At 51.1% G+C, this 24181-nt stretch overlaps 7 protein-coding genes across 7 annotated transcripts; 2 read left to right on the top strand and 5 right to left on the bottom strand.

Annotated features, from left to right (window-relative positions):
- Nucleotides 1-1172: 1172 nt before the first annotated feature.
- Nucleotides 1173-5855, bottom strand: STEHIDRAFT_128508 (ARM repeat-containing protein; the record flags this gene model as incomplete). The annotated part of the gene is made up of 16 exons (XM_007300653.1): nucleotides 1173-1339; nucleotides 1569-1884; nucleotides 1974-2021; nucleotides 2083-2523; nucleotides 2594-2671; nucleotides 2750-2892; nucleotides 2961-3200; nucleotides 3290-3626; nucleotides 3701-4206; nucleotides 4280-4356; nucleotides 4425-4555; nucleotides 4672-4831; nucleotides 4980-5101; nucleotides 5165-5238; nucleotides 5321-5465; nucleotides 5697-5855. 16 exons carry the CDS (start codon nucleotides 5853-5855, stop codon nucleotides 1173-1175), a joined length of 3144 nt encoding a protein of 1047 aa, XP_007300715.1.
- Nucleotides 5856-6206: 351 nt separating this feature from the next.
- Nucleotides 6207-8236, top strand: STEHIDRAFT_91886 (TBC-domain-containing protein). The gene is made up of 7 exons (XM_007300652.1): nucleotides 6207-6387; nucleotides 6456-6586; nucleotides 6659-6747; nucleotides 6852-7033; nucleotides 7099-7189; nucleotides 7256-7403; nucleotides 7483-8236. The coding sequence occupies exons 1-7, from the start codon at nucleotides 6235-6237 to the stop codon at nucleotides 7619-7621; spliced, it is 933 nt and encodes a 310-aa protein (XP_007300714.1). The 5' UTR covers nucleotides 6207-6234; the 3' UTR covers nucleotides 7622-8236.
- A 2282-nt stretch (nucleotides 8237-10518) lies between these two features.
- On the top strand, nucleotides 10519-11879 carry STEHIDRAFT_153390 (uncharacterized protein; the record flags this gene model as incomplete). Its single annotated transcript, XM_007300651.1, has 3 exons — nucleotides 10519-11433; nucleotides 11514-11620; nucleotides 11693-11879. 3 exons carry the CDS (start codon nucleotides 10519-10521, stop codon nucleotides 11877-11879), a joined length of 1209 nt encoding a protein of 402 aa, XP_007300713.1.
- A 412-nt stretch (nucleotides 11880-12291) lies between these two features.
- Nucleotides 12292-13228, bottom strand: STEHIDRAFT_118719 (uncharacterized protein). The gene is made up of 4 exons (XM_007300650.1): nucleotides 13101-13228; nucleotides 12767-13008; nucleotides 12554-12692; nucleotides 12292-12497 (listed from the first exon to the last, which is right to left on the bottom strand). Exons 1-4 carry the CDS (start codon nucleotides 13173-13175, stop codon nucleotides 12474-12476), a joined length of 480 nt encoding a protein of 159 aa, XP_007300712.1. The 5' UTR covers nucleotides 13176-13228; the 3' UTR covers nucleotides 12292-12473.
- A 1342-nt stretch (nucleotides 13229-14570) lies between these two features.
- Nucleotides 14571-17436, bottom strand: STEHIDRAFT_118716 (carboxyl transferase). Its single transcript, XM_007300649.1, has 14 exons — nucleotides 17090-17436; nucleotides 16845-17031; nucleotides 16695-16758; nucleotides 16600-16637; nucleotides 16436-16541; nucleotides 16234-16359; nucleotides 16018-16148; nucleotides 15777-15938; nucleotides 15509-15661; nucleotides 15274-15400; nucleotides 15201-15217; nucleotides 15102-15131; nucleotides 14973-15034; nucleotides 14571-14903 (listed from the first exon to the last, which is right to left on the bottom strand). Exons 1-14 carry the CDS (start codon nucleotides 17368-17370, stop codon nucleotides 14672-14674), a joined length of 1716 nt encoding a protein of 571 aa, XP_007300711.1. The 5' UTR covers nucleotides 17371-17436; the 3' UTR covers nucleotides 14571-14671.
- Nucleotides 17437-17707: 271 nt separating this feature from the next.
- Nucleotides 17708-20173, bottom strand: STEHIDRAFT_165934 (uncharacterized protein). Its single transcript, XM_007300648.1, has 12 exons — nucleotides 20145-20173; nucleotides 19922-20090; nucleotides 19742-19803; nucleotides 19553-19653; nucleotides 19346-19437; nucleotides 19237-19253; nucleotides 19007-19160; nucleotides 18899-18941; nucleotides 18804-18827; nucleotides 18672-18724; nucleotides 18153-18591; nucleotides 17708-17896 (listed from the first exon to the last, which is right to left on the bottom strand). Exons 5-12 carry the CDS (start codon nucleotides 19432-19434, stop codon nucleotides 17786-17788), a joined length of 930 nt encoding a protein of 309 aa, XP_007300710.1. The 5' UTR covers nucleotides 19435-19437; nucleotides 19553-19653; nucleotides 19742-19803; nucleotides 19922-20090; nucleotides 20145-20173; the 3' UTR covers nucleotides 17708-17785.
- Nucleotides 20174-20853: 680 nt separating this feature from the next.
- STEHIDRAFT_73661 (cholinesterase) lies at nucleotides 20854-24029 on the bottom strand. The gene is made up of 9 exons (XM_007300488.1): nucleotides 23833-24029; nucleotides 23388-23769; nucleotides 22940-23302; nucleotides 22808-22877; nucleotides 22328-22683; nucleotides 22065-22238; nucleotides 21863-21985; nucleotides 21612-21782; nucleotides 20854-21542 (listed from the first exon to the last, which is right to left on the bottom strand). Exons 1-9 carry the CDS (start codon nucleotides 23999-24001, stop codon nucleotides 21185-21187), a joined length of 2166 nt encoding a protein of 721 aa, XP_007300550.1. The 5' UTR covers nucleotides 24002-24029; the 3' UTR covers nucleotides 20854-21184.
- Between the last annotated feature and the right edge of the window lie 152 nt (nucleotides 24030-24181).

Genomic DNA, 24181 nt, shown 5'->3' with positions numbered 1-24181 from the left:
GACCTGAGTCATTTCCATGGCGAGTCCCATGAGCACACCATGAATTGCACTGCCCACGACGGACGACGTGTCAGTGAGAGATAGCAAAGACAGCAGACGGCCCCAGAAGTGGAATCTGGAATCATGCGGCGTGGGATTAGGAAGTGTATTTTCTACAGCCATAGCTCAGGTGCAGCGAGGGAAAGAGGAAGTAGGGGTCTTACCATATACAAGACAGATCACCAGCCTTTATATATGTATTGGGTCCTTTGTCCCTAACTCAGAACCCTTGTGCGCCAGTTTCACGCGCCACCCATCGCTGTGTAATCTAAAACGAAAGGCTCGAATGCTCAAAGCAACAGACACGCCTGTCTATTGTCAGCCTTTGTGCACAGGAGTGTGTGTTTCGCTTGGCAATTAAGAGCCACAGCTCTATTTGTCCACAATAACATAGGCGCGCGCTCGGGCCCAATTCTTTGTGCCATAAACCGTTAGTCCTCGCTGAGGGCCACGACGAAAGTCAAGCAAGGCCACTCGCTCGCTTATAAGACGTTGTGCAAATGGGCTTCATAAACACACTGCAGGAACCCACGAAACCATCGCATGCCGACATTTTGAAGATCATCATAGAGAAGACCTAACGACTCTTCCACCATAGCGGCCCGGTACCGTGTGTCAAGGGTATCAGGAGCCCGGGCGTGAGCTCTGTGACACAGGACAGCCCCTGAGGGTGGCGAGTTTCCATTTCAAGACCATGCATATGGCACGAAACGAAACCTAATATCCGCATGATTGGTCTGCTGCTTGTCAACTGTGTTCGGCTAGTGCAACAATAGATCAATGGGAAGCGACATGGGGACTCCTTCGACCCGGGCGACAAGTCTCGCCAACGAGGCAGCCATGAGGCCGGTCTCAAGGTCAAAGAAGAGCTTGTAAGTTTTCCCTATGCGTAGAAGTTAGTACGATGGCATGGATGTCTAGGACACAGATAACAGAAGAGCAGATAGACGTGGGACAACAAGAGTGCCGGTGCCGATGAATCTTGGGCAGAAAGCGACATTAGTCCGACGGTGAGGTGCATGGTATTCTGCGCCTCGAACATTCTTCACTCGTACAGGATCCACGCAGTGCGGTCCACACTTGTCCAAATACGATTCGAGCACTCACCGTTGATTTGCCTCGCCGCGAGTAGATCATTCATCACTCAACGCCTTTTTCACATCCCTCAATAGCAGCTCGTCGTCCGATCTCAACCTCCACAGACAGCTCTCCTCCTCGCTCTCCCTCAGCCTCAGTGCTCCGCGGCCCTTTCCCAAATTCTCATCCATCAACACACGCGAAAGGAGGACTTTTAGTTCGCCTGTCATATCAAATTTTCATGGAAGATGGACACGATGAAATGGTTAGCACGGCTGTATGCACGCTCACACGCCACCGAAAACACGAGGACAGGATGGTCAAAATGGAGGTCTGCGGAGTTCAAAGTGAAGGAAGGTAGAGGGGGCGGAGGGGTAGAAAGAGGGCAAGTGCACAAATGGAGGAAGGGAGACTGCTGCCGACGAATTCAAAGATAGAGAAACAGACGTTACCTTCGAAGGGTAGCTGATCAGCAGCTAGAACTGAGATACGATAGTCAAGTTTCAATCCCTGTAGTCGGCGGACGATTCCATCCACCGGAACTTCACACCACCCTCTTGCCGAGAACTTCTCAAGCTCGTTCCAGGAATATTCGAACCCTTTCGCTGCGTTTGCGTCGGACTCGGAGTCGTCCAGGGAGGCGAACGAGGAGGTAGATCGTTGGAATGGGTTCGGGTTTGACGTTGACGTGCTCGCGGCGCTTTGTGCATCGTGCGGCGGATCAGTCAAAAATGGCGAGTCAAGGGAAATGAGGTCGGCACGCGAACCCTAGACAAATGAACACGACGTGCAAAGAATGAGCACGGTCGTTCACGCACGGTGTGGCCTTGCAGCCCGTGAGGTCGGACGCGACTCACCAACAGGTCAACCGGCTGAACGTTCCTCGGTGAAGCATGAGTCTCCTGCTGGAAGAAGTAAAATCAGTTACTGCTTCCTTGTTCCTACCCAGGCAAGCCTTGTGCTTACCTGCCTTGTGGCACTTTTGGTGTGGCCCGACCGGTCTGTTCCTCCTATCCTCGTCAACTCCACACTTCCCCCCATAGTGGCCAACTCCCCCGCAGTCATAACACCCTGCTGATCAGCACTGAATCCACGCCTCCCACTCATATGACTGTCCGCCCTTCCATCGTCCGACTTCGCCTCTCTTGTCATCCCTCTTCTCGATAGCCCCAGACGTGGATCCGGCGGAGGGTCGTAAGCTGCATAACGAAGTTTACTAGCCGCCATAGTGGGGCTGAGGGACCCTACCGATGGACTGGGTGGGTTGGGGTTGTGGGTAGGGCTTGAAGTGGAACGAGAAGGTTGTGATGAGTGGGCTGGTTTTGAAGAGGTGTGCTTGAATGATGACGTGCTCATGGAGGAAGGGTTGTGGAGGTAAAATTCTACGGAGAGAAGAAAATCGGGGAGCTATAGATGAAATTAGGCACGAATACTTTATATATTGCACAGGGCAACTGCGTCGCTTGTAAAGACGTACGGAATGTGATTTCGCACTCGATACAAGTTGTCGCAGGGTATCTCTCTGCGTGCTCAATTTCAGAAACTGGTCGTATCTCTGCGATAACATACGAGTCCACAGTAAGTGACCAGCAACGAGGTATCACGGTGCGTAGAGGAAGAGCATGAAACATACCCTAAACATATATCTTCCCGTACCCATCCGCATTTCCTTCACCCTCTCTACCACACCCTTCGGTACACCTGCATCCCCATCGTCACCATCCAATTCCGCGACGAGCCGCAACATGGCAAAGACGCATGCTTCTTGAACCGAGGCTACATGTATTGATTTATACATTGGGTGTTACCCAAGCTTGAGGCAAGTCACAGGAAGAGAAGCGTACCACTATATGCCTTCATGCGGGTCGCGATGCCTTCAAGGAGAGCTTTAGGAGGAATCGCGATCCTTCCGGCATATTCGCATGCAAGTGCTGCGACGATGACCATTATACTTGGGCTCGGTGTCGATATGGGTTCACTCGGTACTGCGATTTCATCGTCGGATGAAGGGAGTATTGGGTCAGCTGACTCAGAGAGTGGCGAAAGGATGGTGGTGGCGACGCTCAGACCGAACATCTCGTCGCCTGTACCGAAGCAAATTGATCAGGCTGAATTAGTGTCCTGAATCTGATACCTTAGAGGAGAAAGAAGTGGAGGGGAGGTTTCTGCTCACCATCCCGAATCTTCGTCAACACCTTCTCCACTGATCTCTGCAACACGCCACCTCTTCCTCCCGCGCCATTCGCATTCAAAACTTCACTGACCAACCCGGCATACGCCTCTCCCTCTTCGCCTGCCACGACCTCCACGACATCGAGGATTCGAAGCGTCGCTCCGTCAACGTCTGCCAGTGACGGCCTGGATGGTCCACGGGAACGCGATCCCGCGTCGGATGGTGCCAATTCGGAGGGTGCGGGCGAAGATTCTCTAGTGGAGGTGAGAAAAGAGGTCGCTTGAGAGAGGTAGGCGGTGAGGATGGACGAGTCGATGGAGTTGAGGATTCGGAGTGTCTAGTGTGGAGAGGGATAGAGTCAGCTCTCGTGGATGGATGGACGTGAATGACTGCTGGGGAAAGGCTGCATACCTTCTTCCTGACTCCTTCGTCCACACCCTCCAGAAATCCCATCATACGCTCTACCTCCAGCGGCTCCAATACGCTTGGTATGGCGGTGGGCCCGTCCTTCCCTTCATCTGCATTTCCCCCGGCAGTGAGGCCCGCCAAGTTCGCTACTGCGTCGTCAGCGGCGTCCTTCTCCTTCGTGTCTTCTGCCAGAGGATCTGGTTCCACCCCAGCAAGCAACTCCGTCTCTGCGCCAGTGTCACCAGCCACATGGCCATAACCACTACTTGCATCACCACCAACCGCCTCTGGACTCCCGATACCAGCCCACAAGACAGGATCTAAGCACTCAAGACACGCGAGGAGTATATACTGATCATTTGGATCTGGCGAGGCCAGGAGGAGGCGTATTTGGGAAATTGGGTGAATGGGCTTCGAGTTAGATGTTGGAGTTTGGGGTGGAGAAAGAATGGAGGCGAGGAGGGCCACTGGTGTGGCGTGAAGGAGGTGGAATGACTGGAGAAGAATGCCTATGTGGGTTGTAGGTGGTAAGCAAGTGCGTCCGCGATTATAAAACAGTGGGTATTAATGAGGGCCACATACCAGAGGAAAAGATCCCCTTCGAAGCCATCCTTTGAATGAGCCCCAACGCGACCTCGATTACTTCCTTCGCAGGGCTCCTACAACATATAACAACGTCAACGCCTGTGTGCAGGAAACACAGGTGTCTAAAAAGACATAAAATTACTTCGTAGATGCATGCAACGTTAGGACCCCCTTGGTCAACTGTCTCGCCACAGCAGACACAGCTACTGATCGAGCTGCGCGTTGCAGAATCTTGATGGACCCCTTAAGCTCGGCATCGTGCAGGAGACCATGCTAGATGAACGCCACAAATAGATGTCAGTATGTGAACGGCCCGCATAAGATAATCGCCTCCCCGAGTAACGTAAACGTCGAAGCTGAGGGGGAAAGAAAGGATGTATCAATGCTACCTGGTGCAACGCGGGACAGACCCTCAACGCTGCCCCGACGACCGGGCCTTCAGAATCTTTGAGCCTCTTGGGAATTTCGCGAGATAACCAGTTGAGAACGGAAGGATCGTATGCGGATAGAGCGTTAACGCAGAGCAGGGTACGACGGCGAATGTGAAAGCTATTATAATGGAGCAAATTGAGAATTCGTCAGTGGGTGCGTTCGAAAAGGAGGGACAGGGTGCGCGTGGCGTGGAGAGGTGGAGGGATGTGTTAATAAAAAAGTGGAGGAGCGAGCGCTAAAAGGACGAGACAGAAGACCTACTGACGAGTTGTGTGACAACAGAGCATGTAGACGTGCTGATATTGCTGGAATGACGTCGAACGACGGGCACTGTATGATATGGTCCAACGCTAGGCATATCGTAGGGACTTGGGGGCTCTCAAGATCCTGGACGAGTCGCAGTCACTCAGCCTATTATAAAGGGGTAAGAGCGATTGTGCAAGGACAGACCTTGCGTAGTGTGTTGACCAGCATCAACTGGAGTTCATGGTCTGAAGGCATGAGCTCAGCGCAGAACAAATATCCTGGACCACACGAATGTGGGACAATCATGACAGCATTAGGATAATACTGCGAGCAAAAACACTTGAGATGGTGGAAACTGACCTATCCTGCGTTCATGTATCGACGAGCCCGCAGCGGCGAGGTTGACAGCATGTGGAAGCGCGAATTCGAGCTGCTGAGCGAGAAGGGTGGAAGAGACGGTCGTGGAACAATAGAGGAGAAGTACGAGGTACTCTTTGCATTGTTTCTGCGGAATATGTATTGGTCAGCACATAATTAGGCTCCTGGTTTATGAACTGGGCGAGGATCATGTCGAGGGCTGTGGCGCCGAGTGTGGCACGAGTTTCTATGAGGTCGCTTCCTCGATTGTGCAGCTCATTTGCATTGGCTCCTCGTGCACAATATATATAGTATATCAATCATTCACAAGAATGACCTCTACACTTCATTCCGAGCATTTGATTTCAGAGAAACGTACCGTTGTCAATCCAGGATGCGCCAACCGCTCTCGTATGGAGTCCACTTCCGTTATCAAATACGTGTCGGCTTCTTGTAGACTTGCTGCCTCCTCAACATTCCGCACAAGTGCATAATGTATGGTGTTGAGCGCGCCGGACGAGATGAATGGGACGTCCATGGATCGGAATGGTCGAACAACACTTGTCTGAGTCCTTCGGCGTTGCTGGCGCCTGCCAAAATGTCAAGGTAGTGTTAGGCAAAGTGAAGAGCCTCCTTCCTATGAGATCCTTAGAGAGATACAAGCAGTATTTATGTTGTGTTGAGACTATAGAGGGACTGCCAGTGGATGTGGCCTGCAGAGCATGACGGACAGGAGCAGACACGTTAACGGGAATACATTGGAAAGCAGCTGTGTGGCGCAACCAAGCCACGTGGCTTTTCCCAATGGAGGGGACAACGCGGTTGCCACTCGTCTTGCGTTGTCGTTGTGTTGAACGTTGACCACCCCTTCTCCTTTCCCATCCGTCGCCGGGCTCACTCAGGACATTGCTCGCAGCATGTCTTCACAAGCTCAGCAGACGGCGCGAACATTCAACAAAATCCTTGGTCAGCCAAAGATCTCGTCGAAGACTAGGACGCAGCAGGATGTGGAGGAGGGCGTGAAGAAGTTGAGGCGGCTGATATTGATCGATGGAATTCCTTCAGAAATCGTGCGTAATATAGTTTATATTGCTTCCTGTATATGTGTGTTGATATTACGTGCGGACACGGCATACAGGACGCGACGCTACGCCCTCGTATATGGAAGATACTGTTGAGAGTGAACGACCTGCCTGCTGGAACATTCCTTGAATATGTTGCTAGAGGCCCCTGCGAAGTGCGAGAGAAGATTAGGAACGACACATTTAGGTGCGTCACTCCATGTTCTTTTTGGAAGTCTGTCTTGATCGCTGACTCCTCAGTGGGTGTGCTTCGCCACAGGACATTGGCCACAGACCGTGGCTTCAAGGAACGAGTGCGGGAGGATATGCTCGTTCGCTTGCTCGATGCTTTTGTATGGAGGAATTACGGTGCGTATCATTTCCTGGATGTGTTATCCTATACTGTCCATCTTGTTCCCATCCACTTCTCCACAATATCCGAAACCCGAACTCATGATCGATCTTATCCTCAGACCGTCAAGAAACGCACCACCTTGGCTTCACCTACGTCCAAGGGATGAATGTCCTAGCTGCTCCTTTCCTTTACACCATGCCTTCCGAGCTCGAGGCATTCTTCTGTTTTGCAAAGTTCATCGAGGAGTCATGTCCACTCTATGTCCAGCCGACCTTGGAAGGGGTGCATAGAGGGCTGAAGGTGCGTCTCATCGCTCAAATTCAATTCCAGGAGAAGTGAAGCTGATGATCTCTTTCGCGGCATAGCTGTTAGATCGATGTTTAAAGATCGTGGATCCAGAATTATTTTCATATCTACGTTCAAAAAATCTGTCTGCCGAACTCTACGCGTTTCCATGTACGTCTACTCTTACACCACATCTTCTCAATGTCTCCGTTCCAATCGACTGATGCCGTCGCTCAGCGGTACTCACTCTCTGCGCGTGCACACCACCTCTCGACCAAGTTCTCCAACTGTGGGACTTCCTCCTCGCCTTTGGTGTACATTTAAATGTACTCTGCGTCATTGCTCAACTGCTTCTCATCCGGGAGGACGTTATGCGTTCGAGCTCGTGCGTATCTGCCTCACTCTGAATTCCTTCGTCCATGTTATTGAACTCACAGGATGGATGTTGTTATCTTCTCTTACAGTCCGATGCGACTCCTTCGAACATTCCCGCCCCTGGAGGCACAACCCATTATCGGCATCGCAGTCACGCTGGTGCGGGATCTACCCTCCGAGCTGTATGATGAGCTCGTAAGGCATCCTTATGAAGTTGTCGCCTCGTGATCTTGACCCTTCTTCCTCGTCAATGCCTCTATCCGGCCTATCTGAGCACGTCCAACAGCTGCCCAGCACGATCTTGTTTGAATACTCTCACATTTCCTTTCTTTCGCCGCTCTAGTAACTAGACTTATGACTCATATTCATTTTCATTTTCGTTCGCCTTTCATGCCCTTCTTTCACTTTTACTCGGTTTTTAATTCCTCTTCTTCAACACTCCAACGCACTCTATCTTCTGCTAATCGTTGTCAAACACTAGTCCCACATCGCCCCATCGACTCATCGCATATTCGTCTCTATTCATCTAAAACCATGCTTTCTGTGCTATATCAGCCTCGCACATCTGTCTCATCACCCATCATCGCACAATATTTATTGCAAACTATTCCTCTCTTTTTAATCGTTCGCCTCCCCGTGTGTCTTTTATCGCTTCTCGTTTCTCGTTTCTCGTACCTCATTTCCCGCTTCCCGTCCACTCCGTCTTTCGCTTTTGGTCTGTGTATCTTGAATCTTGAACGAGGGTGCCATAGCCTGATTATCTTCCTATCCTTTTATCGGTGTATCGTTTTCTGTACGGTTTTAGACATTGTACAGTACATTATACACACCACGGACATCTGCACATTCCATTCAATCATCACGTATCATGGGTTTCCTCTTTTTGCCTGTCCTACAGGTCAATGCTCTGAACGGATAGTCTTTTGTCATGCTTCTTAACCTTTGGGCTTTCTGAACGCCTGCGCACTTGGATTGTGCACGAGTTTTCTATTGTGTCATTCTTGTTGGGCTGTACTGACAACTTGAGCTCTACTGGACGGTTGATTCCCAGACGTCATACTCAGGCTAACCTACCCTTGGCCAGACGACTCTGCTGCCACCACCGTTCATAGATTCACACTCGCCCAACCTCCACCAGCGCCCCCAACTGCATATATCCCATCCTTTGCCCTCCCGCTCATGGCCGACACGAACCCCTCATGCAATGCATGCCGATGGTTTCTATGAGATTTACGTCTTCGAGCCAATCGTCGGCGGCTTCTGCTGGTAAGACAGGGCTCATGCACGATCCTGGAACGTCACGTGCACCCCAGAAAAGGCTAATTTTCATTTGCGAAGTTGTTCAACACTCGCTGTTCAGCGTACGCTCGGTTTTTGAACTATCGAACAACACCATAGGCCGAAGTATGAAGATACGAGACTACCTGAGAAGATGGTTGCGATGGGCCGCAGCTCGTTGCTCCAGTGAATGGGATCCCTTTGGGATCCCTATTTTATGTGGCTCCCGGTCGTGCCACATGGGTCTGGGCTGTTAGAGAGCAGAATTTTGAACTACCACATGTCTAGCGAGGACCATTGGCATTGCATGTACATCCTCTCGAAAGCAATACATAAATCACCAAAGGAAACGGGGACTGTGTTGCGAAAAGAGCGAGTATAGCCTTTTGTGGAACGTGAGAAAATAGCATGTGACGTTTCAGGATCGTGCATGAGCCCTGTCTTAAGTATGGGCAAAGCATACGTGTACGTCAACGGACGGCCCATTCTGCGAGACCGGATCTCTCACGGCGCTCAGCCTCGAACGGCATGGCGGTCATGACACACCGAGCTTCGAGCCTCGAGGCTTACTCGAGGCTCCTCCGACTCCCGAAATGAAGAGATTGCGTGTAAGGCCCGTTCAGGGGAAGGCTTTGTTGTACGGATACGGAAGGAGGGTGCGTTCTTTTCATATGAAAATTTCAATTTCATTTCCTGTTTTATTTTCCTTTCCTTTTTTCCCCCCTTTCCTATGGTCTGTAAGGCTGCGTTCGGGGAGCGAAGCTGAATATATTGTTCTCGACAGATCATTTGTAATAGGACAGCGGATAGCTGGTTGTGGGCCCACTTCATGAAAAAGAAGGTCCCTTGTACTCGTCGAGCCGAGATCCTGGTTTGGTGTTTGTGCCAGGATACAGTCGGAAATAGCACGGAGTCAGCGACCTTGACTCTGGTCACATATCTATGTCATTGAGGACCGTCGATGAGGAAGATAATTTACTGGCGCGTCTGGTGGATTTGTGAGTGGGTCATATTGAATCGACCCATGAGCCCCAAAGCGTGCGGGGCAGTACTGTACCCCCCAGACCTTAGGCGACGTCCGGTGTCCCAAGGGGCCCATCACCCCCGCCAATTTTGCGTGACTCTCCCGTCAAATGGGAGTTCGCACGCTATGTAAGCGTCGTCTAAGTGCTGGGACGTACAGTATTCGAATGACTGGATCTGGCACCGTGCTTTGCACTCGAATGCCAGCATAAACTTTCCAGCGATCCTGCAGCTCCTGCATGGAAGCGAAAATTAATATGTGGTCCAAATGGGTGCGTTCCTTTTCTCCCAACTCATAGGGCCTTTCTCGATCGATGACATACACAAATATTCTCTAGAACCGATAACAAACGCATTCTTGCGCTCTGTGGTAACGCTTCTAAAAGTGCCGCCAGACGCGTCACCTCGTGAGCGTATCACTTCATCTCCCGGTAGGTGGCACGGGCGCGGCAGGGTGCCACTTCCACGACCCTTCCCACGGCTGTTCCCATCGGGGCATGGCTTTAACTGTGTCCATTTCAGAGTACTACGAGCTAATATCGTCACCCATCGGTACGGTTCGGTTGTCAGGCTGGATACAAACGCGTCGGCACGCAGGACGCGACCCTTTGTTCTGCTCTTTGTTGATCGTGTGGCCAACGCGTCGAGGAAGCCTTGTTCCGACGGGCGCCGGTCTTGGGCTGGGGGCTCCAGGAGTATAAAGGCAGTGAGGTTTTTCACTGCTGACACTGACCATCGTTCAGCTCCACATTATTTCCAGTTCCTCTGCGATCCCGTCGCTCCACCACTTGCTGCTTCTTCATACCATACGCTCTCCTTTCGCTATGTCCACCTCTTCTGCCAGGATGAAGTATGAAAGGGCCCTCGAGCTTTGGACCGACAACAACAACAACATCGATCCGATGTTGAGGGATCCTCGACCTCTCCCTCCCGTTCTTCCCCGCTCTCGTACTCCCTCGCCAGACATCACAAGTTTTCCGCAAATCCCTCATCCTCTACCCGCTACCGCCCGATCTCGTCGTCCGCCCGCAATAGACACGCCTTTTCTCGGTCTGCATATTCCTGGAGGCCCTTCAATAACACATCCGCCCCACCTCTCGTTTGTCCCTCCTGACACGCACGCGTTCGATCGATCGCTCGCTCCTCCCCCCTTCCCTTCAACCCAGCAAGGCCTCGCGAACCATCACCCTTGGTCCATGAGCTCTCTTCATTCTTTCCAAGCCCAAGTGTCGGTAGTCGCGGCCCACATTACTATGGATGAAAAAACGTTCGCTCCGGCCACTTATCAGGATCCTGAGCAGCTCAACGTTTACGATGTCTCCAGAATTCCCCCCGTGCAGTACGTCTCTCCTGACGTTCTACACTCTTCACCGGACTGGCGTCAGCGCTCCCCTTCTCCCGATTCTCCTCCTCCCCCTCCGCGACGCCAACGTCTCCGAGTCTCCTCGACTCTTGTTCGCAATTCTCCCCTGCCGAGCTTAGTCCCAGAGCTTGGTACTTCGTCGTCTCAAACTGTCACCCCTGCTGGACGCTACAACCTTCGCTCGACTTCGAAGGCCAAGAATACTGAGCCACTCGCGGACGAGACCAATATTCCTGGCGCGTCAGGATCGAACACCCAGCCCAAACCTGCACCTGGGAAAAAAGGTGCCCCCCGTAAGACGGACACGGAGGATGTGGAGACAGCGTTTGGGGTGGCGGTCTTCGCCGGCGAAAGGAACGAAAAAGGACAGCCAAAAGTACGCTTATTACACACACCTCTCGAGTGACATGCTATTTTCTGCGTAGATTAAAGCTCATTCTCTCGCCATCTCCGTAGTTCTCCTGCCCGGTCCAGGGATGTAAAAGCAAGGTATTAGCCGCGAGCCTTGCCCGTCACTTCGTGACACATTCCAACGGCGTGTCTTGTCCCGATGGTTGCGGCCAGTGAGTAGCTCCCCTTCATCATCTTTCTTCGCACCTCAACCTGATCCCCATTGGTGTGACTTTGCTGTGTAGGAAGTTCAAAGTTCGCAGTGAGCATGAGATCACACGCCACAGGAAAATTTGCAGACTCAACCCCGAGTCTACCAGACCACGAGAATGTCCAGAGGCCGAATCCTCAAGTCCTCAGGCGATCGGTAGGAAGGCGAACAGGGTGGAGAACAGGAAGGCGAAAGGTCCTTACACGAGGAAGCGCCGATGAGCCAGAGTCTTCAACCCTAAGTTGTGCAGGGCTGGTTTCAAGTTCGTATTGGTGTTGGTGTTTCGTTCCATCCGTTTCTTCTTTGTAATCTATATGGTCCTTTTGGGGGTGATATTTATTGAACTGGTCGAGTTTACTTTCGCCTTGTTCGTTCAGATTGTCTGGCCGTGCCGTCCTTCCCCGATATCCATATCCTATCCTTGTCTGCCTAATATCTTTACTTTACCTTTCTACTCCAGATACCGTCTTCTCCCGTTTATCCCTCCTTGTGATATCTGTCATCCGTCTACGCTTCCTTGTTCGATGCTGTCGCTTCGCTGTACATATCCTGGTCGCTTATCACGTCGTGCTCCTGTTGGTTCCCCGAATGTCTTCAATTGAATCTCTCTCGTTCAGAATTTGTAAGGATGGAGCGAATGTGTCAATCAGACACACGATGGGTAGAGCATTCAGCAAAGAGGTTCCCAAACTTGAGTAGGCAGAGCCACCCGTGTATTACAGTAGTTCATAAATATCGATATATATACACCCAAGCCCGAATCCATCAATAATATCGTTGTTGTTGGCGGGCTAGCCTCTCAGCACCTCAAATCCTCAGGGGCAGAAAACGATGTTGATCTAAGGGGCCGAAGTCAGCAAGAAGGAAGCAGGAGGTGTAGGTGGAAGAAGCTCACTCCGACGTCGCTACCAATGCATTGAACGGGTGCGCCATCCTCAGTGTTCGAACCCGTGAAGGCACCAGGGCAGGTAGCGGACGTGCAAGTCGCGCTCTCAGTGCATGCGCCGAAATAGTTGAATGCCATGTTGTACACGCTACACATCGTAAGTGATGAGTATTGCGTGCAACTGAACCACGAAGGTTAAACAAGGAGGCAGTAGTGACTCACTATTGGTGGTTGCCCTGCGTTTGGAACGAGAAATCTGCGGCGTTTTGGTTTGGCGCATCGTTCCTCAGAGTGAACTCGACGATACCGCAGTTGACGCCAGAGTTCAGGCAGTCAGCACCGGAGAACCCGTCGAGCCAGGCGACACCGCCGAGGAGCTGTCCGTTGACAGTAGCTGGACCTTGAGGGTTGCCATCGGCTTCATAAAGGAAGACTGGGCTTCCAGAGCCACACTTGTTGGTCATCTGTTGTGGAGAAAATGAGAAAGAGAATATGATCAGCGATATGGCATATGAGATAACCAGTAAATGTAGATATGGGTTCGGATGACACGTACGGTGACTTGGTGGGACTCGGCAGCAGCGTAGCCTGCGAGAGCGGCGATGACAGTGAAGACGGGAAGAGCGAACATTGTGTTGAGTGGGAGGAAGATGGTAATGGATAACGAGGTGAGTGGAGGTGGGGTGTGCTTGTCAGTGTATTCGACGCTGTATTCAAAAGCTCGAGTTGCGTACACTTTATATACTGCATGCTGCCTCCGGAGAAGGAAGGTCATTGCAGTGCCGGACTCTCAGTGACCATCGAGTCCAATCTTCGAAGCAAGTGGCAACTGAGTCGATTGTCATCGAGAATTGAGTACAAGCAGTGGTGAAAAGTACATCTGATCGAGCTCGACCGCAAGTGCATCAAACAATGACGAGGCTTACACCCTCGAAATGTGATGAGTTGGCTGATCCGAGACGAGTGCACAGAGCACGATCGTCATTTTCAAAGAAAAATGAACGTCGCTACTCAAAACCCACAACGAACCAGATGGTATCTGTCCCGAAGCGGGTCGATCGCCGTGTGGTCCACACGAAACGCAAACGGGTCGAGGATTGAGCCAAACTAATGGATCAATTACATCTGTCAGTAGCCTTATTATCCGCATGCTGATGGGCAGAGCGCTTACCACCAGATAGATTAGGAGGTTCATCCGTGAGGCGTGCTACAAAATAGAAATTAATGAGAAATGATCCATTGATGGTGCTTTCGCCAAACATTGCTCTCCGTGACTCTGTCTTCAATCTACCCTCGAAGTATCAGAGGTACTTCCATAGTGGGACGTACTCAGTATAGACAAGAAGCCGAGGGAACGAGGTCATGCAAGATCGTGCGGTGCATTGATTTTGTTGTAGAAGCTGAGATGAGTCGATAGTTCACCTCGAGTAGCATCTCCGAAATGTACATACGTCATCTTCCAGTGCATGGTCACCGTGTCGACGCTCTGCCGATGCCATAGCGCGCTTTGAGTACTGAGTGTTAGAGCCTACTTTAGGGTCGTGCAGGATATAGCCATGGGTATTGGAATGGTCCTTTGACGCTGATCAAGGCTGATCCGTGCACTTGTGAAAGTGCATCAGGAATAGCGTCTGACTAGCTCTTTTTTCCATCACCAGCCATAGCGGTGTAGCCTTGCGCAGCGACAACGCATGATGTTGATTTTATCTGGGGGGGTAGTGGTGATTCTGAGTGGTTAAAATGCTGACGTTCGTCCATTCCAGCCATTTCCAGTGCAGGTCTATTTGGCTAAGGAGATAAAATAGTGACGAAGTGACTGAGGACAGGAGGACACTAACGAAGTCCGGAGGAAAGGAAAAGATTGGGAAAAGAGGTGGACAAGTGATGTGCTGTGATGTGGTAGGATGTGGTGCCACCTCATGATATCAGCCACGTGGTGCGCATTTAGATTATTAATTACCATAGCGGTGAACGCCACTGTGGCACAACTCGCTGTCTGTGCTTGTGAACTCACTCGAAACCTGGAGCGCACTTTCGTCAAATTACATACTTTACTTTACAGATATATCACATGTACTTGGCAGTGTACGTCCTCTTCAAGTCCTTCCGCCGTACCTCAGATTGTCCTCACATCCGATACACCCCCGCCTTCATCCCCAAACCCAGCCCGACACCACCGACACCACTAACCGCTGCACCACCGCCCGGCGCGCCATTGACCACTCCTAAAGCCAACCCAAGCACGTCCCTCGTCTCTGTAGGTTTGATGATCCCGTCGTCCCATAGACGTGCAGTAGCGTATAGGGCGGTAGATTGTTCTTCGATTTGATCAGAGAGCGTTGAATGTTGGGAGGGGTCGCTGTGGTTATCGAAATAAGCTGAGTATGGATGTGACCGATCAAATCAGATGAGAGGGGATGTGACGAACCGCGAGACGGTCTGCATGACCGATGAGAGTTGTGAAGAGCCCATCACGCCTATCTTCGCGTTCTATGATCACCAACGACCCTAAAATATCAGATACACATGGTAGCGTGCAGGGTACTGTGGAACTTACTGGCCACATCCACATAAACCGCGGGGAGTACTGCATTAAGAAAAAAAAATCGAACCATAAGTTTGTGTGGGCATTCCCGCTTTTGAGGACCAAACCTACCGCTCTGCCAGACATTCCTGCGGATGGAAAGAGAAATGAGCCACGGGCTCTGCAAATACCAAAGGGCACATACCGTAGTTCCCTGCACCAAATGTCCCGCCAACCACGACGGTCAACTTAGGTACGTTTGCACACGCAACAGCGCGCACCATCTTCGCACCATCCTTCGCTATCCCTCCCTTCTCAGCTTTACTACCGACCTACCCAGCGTTCAACATCAGTCACGCATTTCTGAATCGTCGAAACGCCTCGTAAAGCGTAGCGAAGAATAACCCAGTGTCTGGAAGAGAGGCGACATCAAGACATACCATGTAACCAGCGACATTTACTAAGAACAATAGCGGGATGCCCCTTTGCGAGCACAGCTCTATGAAATGTGTCGCTTTCAGGGCAGCAGGACTGAATAGGGTGCCAGAATTGGCGAGAATACCAACTGGGAAGCCATGGATATGTGCGAAACCCTGTTGTACCCCACATATTCACGTCAGTTATTGTGCCAATGAGCGGAGAGAAGGTCGGAGAAATACAGGAGAAGAAAATAGAGTTTGGTTATAAGGGGTCAAAGAGAACACTGACAGTGATGATCGTACTGCCGTATTCCTTCTTGAACTCCCTGAACCGACTCCCATCCACCAGCCTGGCGATCACCTCCCTCATATCGAATGGTCTTCTCAGATCAGTGCCCACTATTCCATGAAGCTCACTTGCTGGATATAATGGCAATTCAGAAGGTTGCGTCTATCCATTTTTAGTGAACAAAAGCACCAGCAAGTATGTGTATGTGGTTTTACGAGTTGGTAAGTCAAGAAACACGCACCGGCATGCCACCTCTAGACCCTGCAGCCCCAAGATCGCCCACTATTCCCCTCGCGATAGCAATTGCATGTGCATCGTCTCGTGCGAGATGGTCGACTACACCGGATTCTCGTGCGTGCATGTCTCCGCCACCTAAAAGACAGTGCGTGCGTGGGCAACAGCATGGTTTGGTGCATAGTCAGAAACTTTATCGCCCTTTGAAGGCTGAAAGTCTCACCTAGGGTCTCCTCGTCGACCTCCTCTCCCGTCGCAGCCTTCACTAAAGGCGGGCCTGCGAGGAATATCCTTCCTTGGTTGCGGACGATGATTGTCTCGTCGGCCATTGCAGGAACATATGCACCACCTGGTAGATCATACATAAATATCATCATGAGTCTAGAAAATACATCGACGATCAGAATTAGGGTGGGCAAAGGTACCTGCAACAGAGATCCCATGTACGATGGCGATTTGAGGTATGTTCATCGCTGACATCTGCGCCATGTTGTAAAATATTCGACCGAAGTGTTCTTTGTCGGGAAACACCTAGAAAATGATGAGGAACATATGAGTTGGGTTACTGTAGGAGGTGCATCGTACATACGTTGGCTTGATGGGGGAGTGCGGCTCCTCCGGATTCAACTACACAAAGGTCAGCTCGTAAAAAGTAGCCAATCATTCAAGAGAAGTAGTACCGACCTACATAAACGCAAGGCAGTCCATTCTCCCTTGCAATCTCCTGCGCCCTCAGATGCTTCTTCACCTAGATGTATCAGGGCCACACACGTTAACGCCACACAAGACCGCCACGGATCTATGAGGTCTGCGGAGAGAGCAGTCGGAACTTACTGTAAGCGGGTAGTATGACCCTCCCTTTACAGTCGCATCGTTGACAACAACCATACATTCACGTCCGGATATTCTTCCTATGCCGGTGATAATACCAGCGCCAGGTACAGACTCGGGGTAGACGCCATGTGCGGCCAGTGAAGACAGCTCAAGGAAGGGAGTATGAGGGTCTAGTAATAAGGCGAGCCTGTGTACCAATATATATTTAAAAGAACCTCAGCAAGCAATGAAGGAAGAGCACACACCTCTCCCTCGGCAACTTCTTCCCCTTACTCCGCATCCTTTCAATGGCTTTCGTTCCACCACCCATCCTCACTTGGGCTGTCTCCATGTCTAAATTCTGAATCAGAGATTCCATTCCCTGCGTGTTCTCTTGAAACTCAGGAGATGTCGTCGAAATAAGAGAAGGAAGAACGGAGGCGTGATACTGTCTAATGGTAGCCTTGTCTAAGCTCGCGCTGGCGACAGGTTGTCGCTTTACAGAACGAGACAGCGCACGCATGGGATGAGGTATCCGAGTTGGCATTGTGAACCAGCTTCGCTTTGTAAATACGAGTGAGTGGTTTCGAACGGCGAGGATGACGTTGGTGAAAGGGGTGAAAGGCGGGGACGAGTGTGGGGAACTGTTGAACGACGATCCGAGCCCCGCATTCGACCCACGTGGCAATTCTTCCGGATCTTGAACTTGAAGCGACTATCTGTGCCACTGTGGCCCATGTTTCCAACTGAGCTTGTTAGGAATCAGCGGCGAGACAACAGTAGACACGTCCTCCGACCTCGATAGGCCTATGGAACATTATATCCCATAACATGGGCCTACATCCGCTGCCGCATCGCATACATAGTATAAAGTGCATCGCGTGCTGACACAAAAAGACTAGAATAACCAAACATTATATATTTACACCTGTTACGATTCTCATTCGTGCAGATGGGCACCACTAAAGAGGCCTGGAAGAGACATGAGAAGAAATTGAATGATGATCTCGATCTCGTCCAAGAGGTATCATGTGGATCCCGCCTGCCGCCTCTATGTCCTCTTCATAATATCTCTAAGAAGCGAAAGCATCAGCAGTCGGTTTGGAGGTCATTCCAGATACAATCGATACATCAGAAAAATGAGAAACATGGGCAAGACAAACGTCTCGACTTGGTGGGCAGGACGTCAAGAGTAAATGTATCCTTGCTTCCTCGATCGACGCGCAGACCAGGCTGGTCATCACAGTCTTCGACGATTCGATCCTTTACCCACCGCACGCAAGAAACGAACGATACGAACAAAGTTGGACTCACAGAAGGAGCACGCACCGTATCAGGTCCTCTTCCTCTCACACCCCTCTCACTTTGATGCGGACCAGGACTCCCAACCGCAACAGCCTCATAGTAGCCTTCCCTCCCTGTCCCTATCAGTTCGGTTCCGGCACCTGCTCCCGTCGTCTTGAGCGGCACTGAAGGCTCCTCGACATAATCACCAAACCCAGTCTCCAGCGGCGCTCCGATGTTTCCCCACAGTCTACTGCTCTCGTAGTCGTACTGTGGGCTACCATCCCCATGGCCGCGCACGCTATAACGACGAAGACGACCACCATGTCCACGATCGTCATTGACGCATGGCGCAAACGAGAGCTCGGGGATAGATGTAAGTGTTTCGGCTGCTGTGGGGGTGGTGGACGCCGTACTGAGCTCCTTAAGCGATCGATACCCGCGGAGGTTAAGAACTAGCCGCGAGACGAGCATGTTCGGGACGCTGTGAGGAAGCGACGACGGACGAGTGAATAGGGTGTGAGAAGAAAAGAGACCATGGTAGGTGAGACGAGGGGAACCTACACATTATAGAACGGACCGAGAAAGACACCAAAGTATGCTGTCGAATTCGATAGCTGGACGGGTAATACAAGAGAATCGTATTAGTCGATGAGGTGAAACAAAGCTAGCAGTCAATGTATATAGAGAGCGTACTTCACTGTTTGAATTATTACTAATCTATATGTTCAGTTGATTCAACATTTGTATATGAATAATGGCCTTGCTGGCAGGACAAGAATGTGACGCACAATGGATACTCCGGCTTGCATACATCCCAAGGAGAACATGACGCTACACGGATAGAGGAAATTAATACAGAGTCGTGCTCCTCGCAAAAGCCTGTACGAGAAGCTTACAAGTAGTATAGAGTACCATCTCTCAGAAGCAACTGCGCGATGCTCGGTGTTCTAAACCTCCTCATTTCCTTGACATGACCGTACGTCTTCGCAACGGTCATTGCGAACACGAATGTGTCGAAACCAAGGACTAGACATGGTTCCACAACGTTCACTTCATCAAAGCCAAAGCCAAAGCATCAGCTATACACCTCAATACAGAGCAAGGTAGGAGTTGTAAGGCGACGTACATCTATTAGCGAGGTCTCTGAGGAGGGCAAGGACGACGAGGATATGTGTGATCAGCCTTTGTGACCGCGAATGATAGGATCAAAGTGCATGGTTGAATGGCGCACTCACAGTATCGGTCCATCTACAAAGTTGCTCTCGCAGCGAGAGTACAAAGACCAGACGGTTCCTGCCGTGGTTATATTGGGAGTAATTGACATCACCTATTTGTTTCTCAGAGAATCAAGACGAGATGGGAGGAGATCGGAATCAGCAGGAAAGATGCAAAGCACGAATAAGACTCGAAGAGCGTTAAGCTCGGCAAAGAAGAATGCTCACGAAAAGATTGATGCCAAGACGGGTGAAGATGAAGAGCCCGCAGATGGATAGGATCGACTTGTTCTCCGAGAAGATAACATATACTCGCAGGGCAAAGAGTACTATCGTTGAACAGATGAGCAACCATAAACTCGAACCGCAGGCACGAGCACAGAGGCAACTGCGTAGAGGGAGTAGTTTTGTACTCACACGACGTTGTAGCGCAAGTTACTGCTTGGAGAAAGAATGTGCCATATCCTAGAGCCTCACAACTTCCCGCCGCATCCAATCCGACCATGCCACGTAGAATTAAATATCAGTCGACCGTTCCTCAAGACCAACCGTACCTTCGCCGAATGATAGCAGCGCCGCAGCGCAAAATGAACTCACCTGGCATTTCCGGCCTTGCCTGGCAAAGTATACACAACCGCCAGGGACCAGCCTACGAAGAACAGGTATCTATTCAGAATGTACAGTGCCGAGCTTCCTGAAAGTTTGCACCCCCAGATGGTCTTGATCTCTCGTGGGAGGGACTGAATGAAGTCGAGGAACCACAGTACTAGCAAGGGTCAAAGTCACGTCCAGCTGCTCTGTAGAAAGACGAGTTGCTCACCGCCAGAAGCAAGACACACGCGCGTGCCCATGAGCCTGAGAATTGATGGAAAGTCGCAACGCGCAAGTTGATCGTCAGCTTCGTGAGGATGGCATCACAAGCTTAAAGCTTAAGCTGGCGCTGACACTTGAGACGTACCATAACTCTTCCTGCAGGAAGAAAAGAGCCTGCACCATGTATCTTGACTTGGGCTCCGAGCGCACCGCGACTGTGGGTTGTCGCTGGGTACCGCGCTCCCTGCTGAGCGTCACAGTGTTGGTGGGCACGCAAACGGGGTATGAAGATTACCGCGAGGGGGAGGAGGAGGCGACGAACAAAGACGACAGCCCGTCAATAAATGTCCACAAGAATTGTCCTATCGTCGTCCATTGCGCAAATAGCAACGAAGACAAATTAACTCGCTCGGGTTAGAGACATGTCGCCGTGCCTCGTCTTCTCAAATGAGGAAGGCCTCCGTGGGAATAGATTGCCCCAGGCTGATCCGTTGGCTAGCGCGTGATCTGCGGTTACGACATTGATTCTGAGCTCGAGGGGATTGGCCTTGAAGATCCAATGAAGATCACAGGGCGAGCGAAGAACGGTGCAGCGTATCATTCCTGGGATGTTATGTGCCGTGATTCAAACATCACGGTCTACACCTCTCCTACACTGTACAGAGCTGAGATGAGCTTGGCAGCTCGACAATAAGTACATCGTAGAAATGATGAATTTCAACCTTCCCGGAGTCTGGAAGGTTCAACCTTCCTTCCGAGTCGGAAGAGGCTAAAACCCCGATACACATGCCGCAGCTCCTCCGATGCCAGATCTACACAAACTCAAAAGCGAACCAAAGGTAGAACCTGGTAGAACGTCAACAGACGTCAACTGACCAAGTGCCCGCGTCACCAAGGAACAACAAGGAACAAGATAAGAAATCGGCGAAGAAGTGTCTGGCGTTCGCGGGGACACATAGGAGAACGGACTAGGTCACAACGACAGGCACTTTGATCCATAAAACCCGTTTTACGTTCTTGTACTGTCCTGTAATCCGCGTAACGGCTTCACTTCGACTCATAGAATGTAACCGGAAATCCCAACACCCCACACTGCCCTTGTTCCATCCATCCAACTCCTCGACTCGGGACGTCCAGCAACCTCACCTCCTCTGTCCCGTTTAACCCGTCAATACTTCCCACCGGAAGCCACTTCCCATCCCTCTTCAAGGCCTCCGTAGTGTTGGTGTATCCACGGGCTTGCAAGAAGGCCGTGGACGGATTAGGATCGAAGGAGCGGGCGAAGGAGGCCCATTGGTCGACTATAATCTGCGAGAAGACGAGGTCGTTAGAGTCTCGGAAGGGCTGACCTGGGACGGATTGACCCAGGGTACCGAAGTTGAAGAAGAGTTCGCCGGAGTGGCATCTTTACCACCGCACACAAAATCATGTGTAAGTTACTGAGTCTCATGGAGTTCGACGAAGAGTGGCGCACCGGAAATAGGGCAACGTCGGATCGCCAAACGGATGCGTCTCTGTTGCAGGTGGGTCGCATATGCCTGGAATAGGTTCGAAGCCCATGTAGCTCCTGTCGAACTGGTACGCCCAGACGGAATTAAAGATGCGGTGCTTCGCGGCGGAGAAGACGGTTGCTTGATCCAGGCACCTGAATACCAATGCGTTGATTCATGACACCATCAGACCAAGAGAAGCGGCGAGGGAGGAAGATAATGAGTTTGGACATACAAGAACTGGCCATCAGTAGACACCCGGCTCGTAACGTTGAATATGTCCATCGTCTCATTCCCCGTCGACGGAGCCGGGAACAGCCCAGAATCCAGAGCGACTCCTGCTATATCCGCACTAATACTACAAGGCAAACATTACATGACATAAGCAGCGAGCTTCACTCACGAAGAACACGGACGCAGAGGAGACTGTGACGTACCCAATACCTTCGACAGATGCAGCCTGATTCGTTGAATTGGTGGGGAATGAACCCGCAAAATCTGTCCCATCATCAGCCATCCAGCCGAAGATGACGTGCGCGGGCGCGACAGAAACGCTGCCATTAAGAACAAGTTGATCCGTAGTAATAAAGTGGCCATCGACGACGATAAATCTACACCGCAATCAAATGGCAATAAACAGAGCCGTCAGTACTGTGATGTAAAAAGAACCAAGAGGCCACAAGGTGGCCGTCAATCTCACTTTGGCGCATTCGCATCATTCTGCAAAACGGATGCATCAATCTCTCTCAAGCACTCCAACACCTCCGCATCCCCACTCGTTCCATTAACCGCTGCACATCCCACATCGTTCAGGAAGGCAGCTGCAGTCACATTGACTTCTTCAGGTATAGTAAAGTAGTTCGAGTACGTGCTCGCAAAGGCAAAACCATCGAGGTTGGACTGAGCGATGGCACCCGCAAAGAGCCCAAATGCAGGCGGTGCAGCGAGGAGGGCACGAACGGAGCCTGCACCGGCGGATTGACCGAAAATAGTGACCCGTGAAGGGTCACCACCGAAGGTGGCAATGTGTGCTTTTACCCAATTGAGAGCTGTGATCTGCGAGGGGGAGAATACAAAGAAGTATAAGCAAGGGAGTTATAACAGGACAAACGAAAGCAAAACGAAGACTGGGATCAGACTAGACGCAGAGAAGGACGTTGGGGAGGAAGAAGACAGGTACCTGATCCGCAATACCAAAGTTTCCATTAGTCACACCATCTTCGAGGGCGAGGAAGCCAAGTGCCCCGAGGCTTATTGCACAAAATATGTTTTAGGATTGGGACTGTCCGATATCCAGAGCAGAGACACGTACCGATAGTTGATGGTCACAACCACAACATCGCCCCTACTCACCAAGTTCCCGCCATCGAAGATCGCATCACTCCCTTCTCCGCTGGTAAAGGCGCCTCCGTGTATCCAGAACATAACCGGCTTCAGCTCAGTCTGCCTCGGGGTTTTTGAGATAGGAATCAACGGGGTGAAGATGTTGAGGAAAAGGCAATCCTCATTCCCGGTTCCGCCGACTTGGATGCACGGCGAGCCAAAGGAAAGTGCGGAGATGTTGGTACCGGGTGAGGTGGGAGAGGTGCCGGTATAGAGATGGGAGTAGGTGAAACGCTCGGGAAAGTTGGCGTAGGGGATGCCTAGAAAGCGGAAGGAGAGGTGATCGCGCGTTCTACACATTTACACATCAGATCAAGCGACACGTCCTTTGTGCGCGGAGCGAAGAGGATAAGGCGAGTGGATCACCAAGGACGTACCCAGTGAAAGTTATGTTCCCGGACGAAACCTGCACCTGAAACTCCGGGCTCAGATCCGTCTGTCCGGAGATCTTGTTCGGTGCGCTATTCGAACAAAACGCAGGTAGCGACTGGTCGCAATCCACGCTGGAAAGGCCTTTCGTCGATACTGCCGTGCAGGCTCGCTTAGACGTGGAATCTGTGGAGCTGACCCAGTAATTTTGTGAGGGTGCTGCACCACCATTTAAGGCGAGGTATTGGATGAGATGTTTCGTGTCGGAAGAAAAGAAGGTCCCATTCGTAGTTAAGAGACTTTCGGATAACTTGGAACAGGCGGTTATTGCAGCAGAATTGGTGCGTGAGCTGAGGAGAATAGTGCTAGTATGTTCAGCCGTTGTGCGCCCTGCGGAAGGTGAAGAGCGATGGTCAACAGGCCTGAGTGTATAATGCCAAAATATACACATACAGTCAAGGTCATTTTGAAATAGCAAGCGTAGATCGGAGCCTACACTTTCGGCGGTCGGAATAGCTTGTACAAGTGCTCCATTTCTGCTCGAATACAGCACAGCGGCAGCAAGCACGGTCAAAGAGCATAACATCGTGCAGAGCGTCGAAGAGCTCGGGGAGAGTAGCATTGGTGCGCTGCTAGTTATATGTAGACATTGTAAAATCTTGTGACTGTGCTCAGTGAGACTGTCGAGAAAACCACAAGACCCTGCACAAGGACGGCGAAACCACGGGAATTGTTCGTGATTGAGACCTTGTGATCATATATACCGTAGGACGACGAGGATAAAAGTGCAGGCGTGCAAGGG

Source organism: Stereum hirsutum (assembly GCF_000264905.1).
Source record: "Stereum hirsutum FP-91666 SS1 unplaced genomic scaffold STEHIscaffold_3, whole genome shotgun sequence".
Taxonomy (NCBI): domain Eukaryota; kingdom Fungi; phylum Basidiomycota; class Agaricomycetes; order Russulales; family Stereaceae; genus Stereum; species Stereum hirsutum.
The sequence above is the reverse complement of the archived record's forward strand: the minus strand, read 5'-3'. Positions and strand labels throughout refer to the sequence as shown.

Excerpts from the sequence above, each read along its gene's own strand:
- STEHIDRAFT_91886 (XM_007300652.1), top strand. The coding sequence starts at position 6,235 with ATGTCTTCACAAGCTCAGCAGACGGCGCGAACATTCAACAAAATCCTT. Across the intron at positions 6,748-6,851 it reads TTTTGTATGGAGGAATTACG|ACCGTCAAGAAACGCACCAC; the intron begins GTGCGTATCATT and ends TCTTATCCTCAG. Across the intron at positions 7,190-7,255 it reads CGAACTCTACGCGTTTCCAT|CGGTACTCACTCTCTGCGCG; the intron begins GTACGTCTACTC and ends GCCGTCGCTCAG.
- STEHIDRAFT_118716 (XM_007300649.1), bottom strand. The coding sequence starts at position 17,370 with ATGCCAACTCGGATACCTCATCCCATGCGTGCGCTGTCTCGTTCTGTA. Across the intron at positions 15,035-15,101 it reads GGTTTATGTGGATGTGGCCA|AACGCGAAGATAGGCGTGAT; the intron begins GTAAGTTCCACA and ends TGGTGATCATAG. Across the intron at positions 14,904-14,972 it reads GTCATGCAGACCGTCTCGCG|CGACCCCTCCCAACATTCAA; the intron begins GTTCGTCACATC and ends CGATAACCACAG.
- STEHIDRAFT_118719 (XM_007300650.1), bottom strand. The coding sequence starts at position 13,175 with ATGTTCGCTCTTCCCGTCTTCACTGTCATCGCCGCTCTCGCAGGCTAC. Across the intron at positions 13,009-13,100 it reads CCGAGTCCCACCAAGTCACC|ATGACCAACAAGTGTGGCTC; the intron begins GTACGTGTCATC and ends TCTCCACAACAG. Across the intron at positions 12,498-12,553 it reads GCATTGGTAGCGACGTCGGA|ATCAACATCGTTTTCTGCCC; the intron begins GTGAGCTTCTTC and ends TCGGCCCCTTAG.
- STEHIDRAFT_73661 (XM_007300488.1), bottom strand. The coding sequence starts at position 24,001 with ATGCTACTCTCCCCGAGCTCTTCGACGCTCTGCACGATGTTATGCTCT. Across the intron at positions 23,303-23,387 it reads GGGAACATAACTTTCACTGG|AACGCGCGATCACCTCTCCT; the intron begins GTACGTCCTTGG and ends GTAAATGTGTAG. Across the intron at positions 21,986-22,064 it reads GCATCTGTCGAAGGTATTGG|TATTAGTGCGGATATAGCAG; the intron begins GTACGTCACAGT and ends TTTGCCTTGTAG.
- STEHIDRAFT_165934 (XM_007300648.1), bottom strand. The coding sequence starts at position 19,434 with ATGTCAATTACTCCCAATATAACCACGGCAGGAACCGTCTGGTCTTTG. Across the intron at positions 18,942-19,006 it reads GATGGTACTCTATACTACTT|CGTCATGTTCTCCTTGGGAT; the intron begins GTAAGCTTCTCG and ends CTATCCGTGTAG. Across the intron at positions 17,897-18,152 it reads GAGGAAGAGGACCTGATACG|AGATATTATGAAGAGGACAT; the intron begins GTGCGTGCTCCT and ends TTCGCTTCTTAG.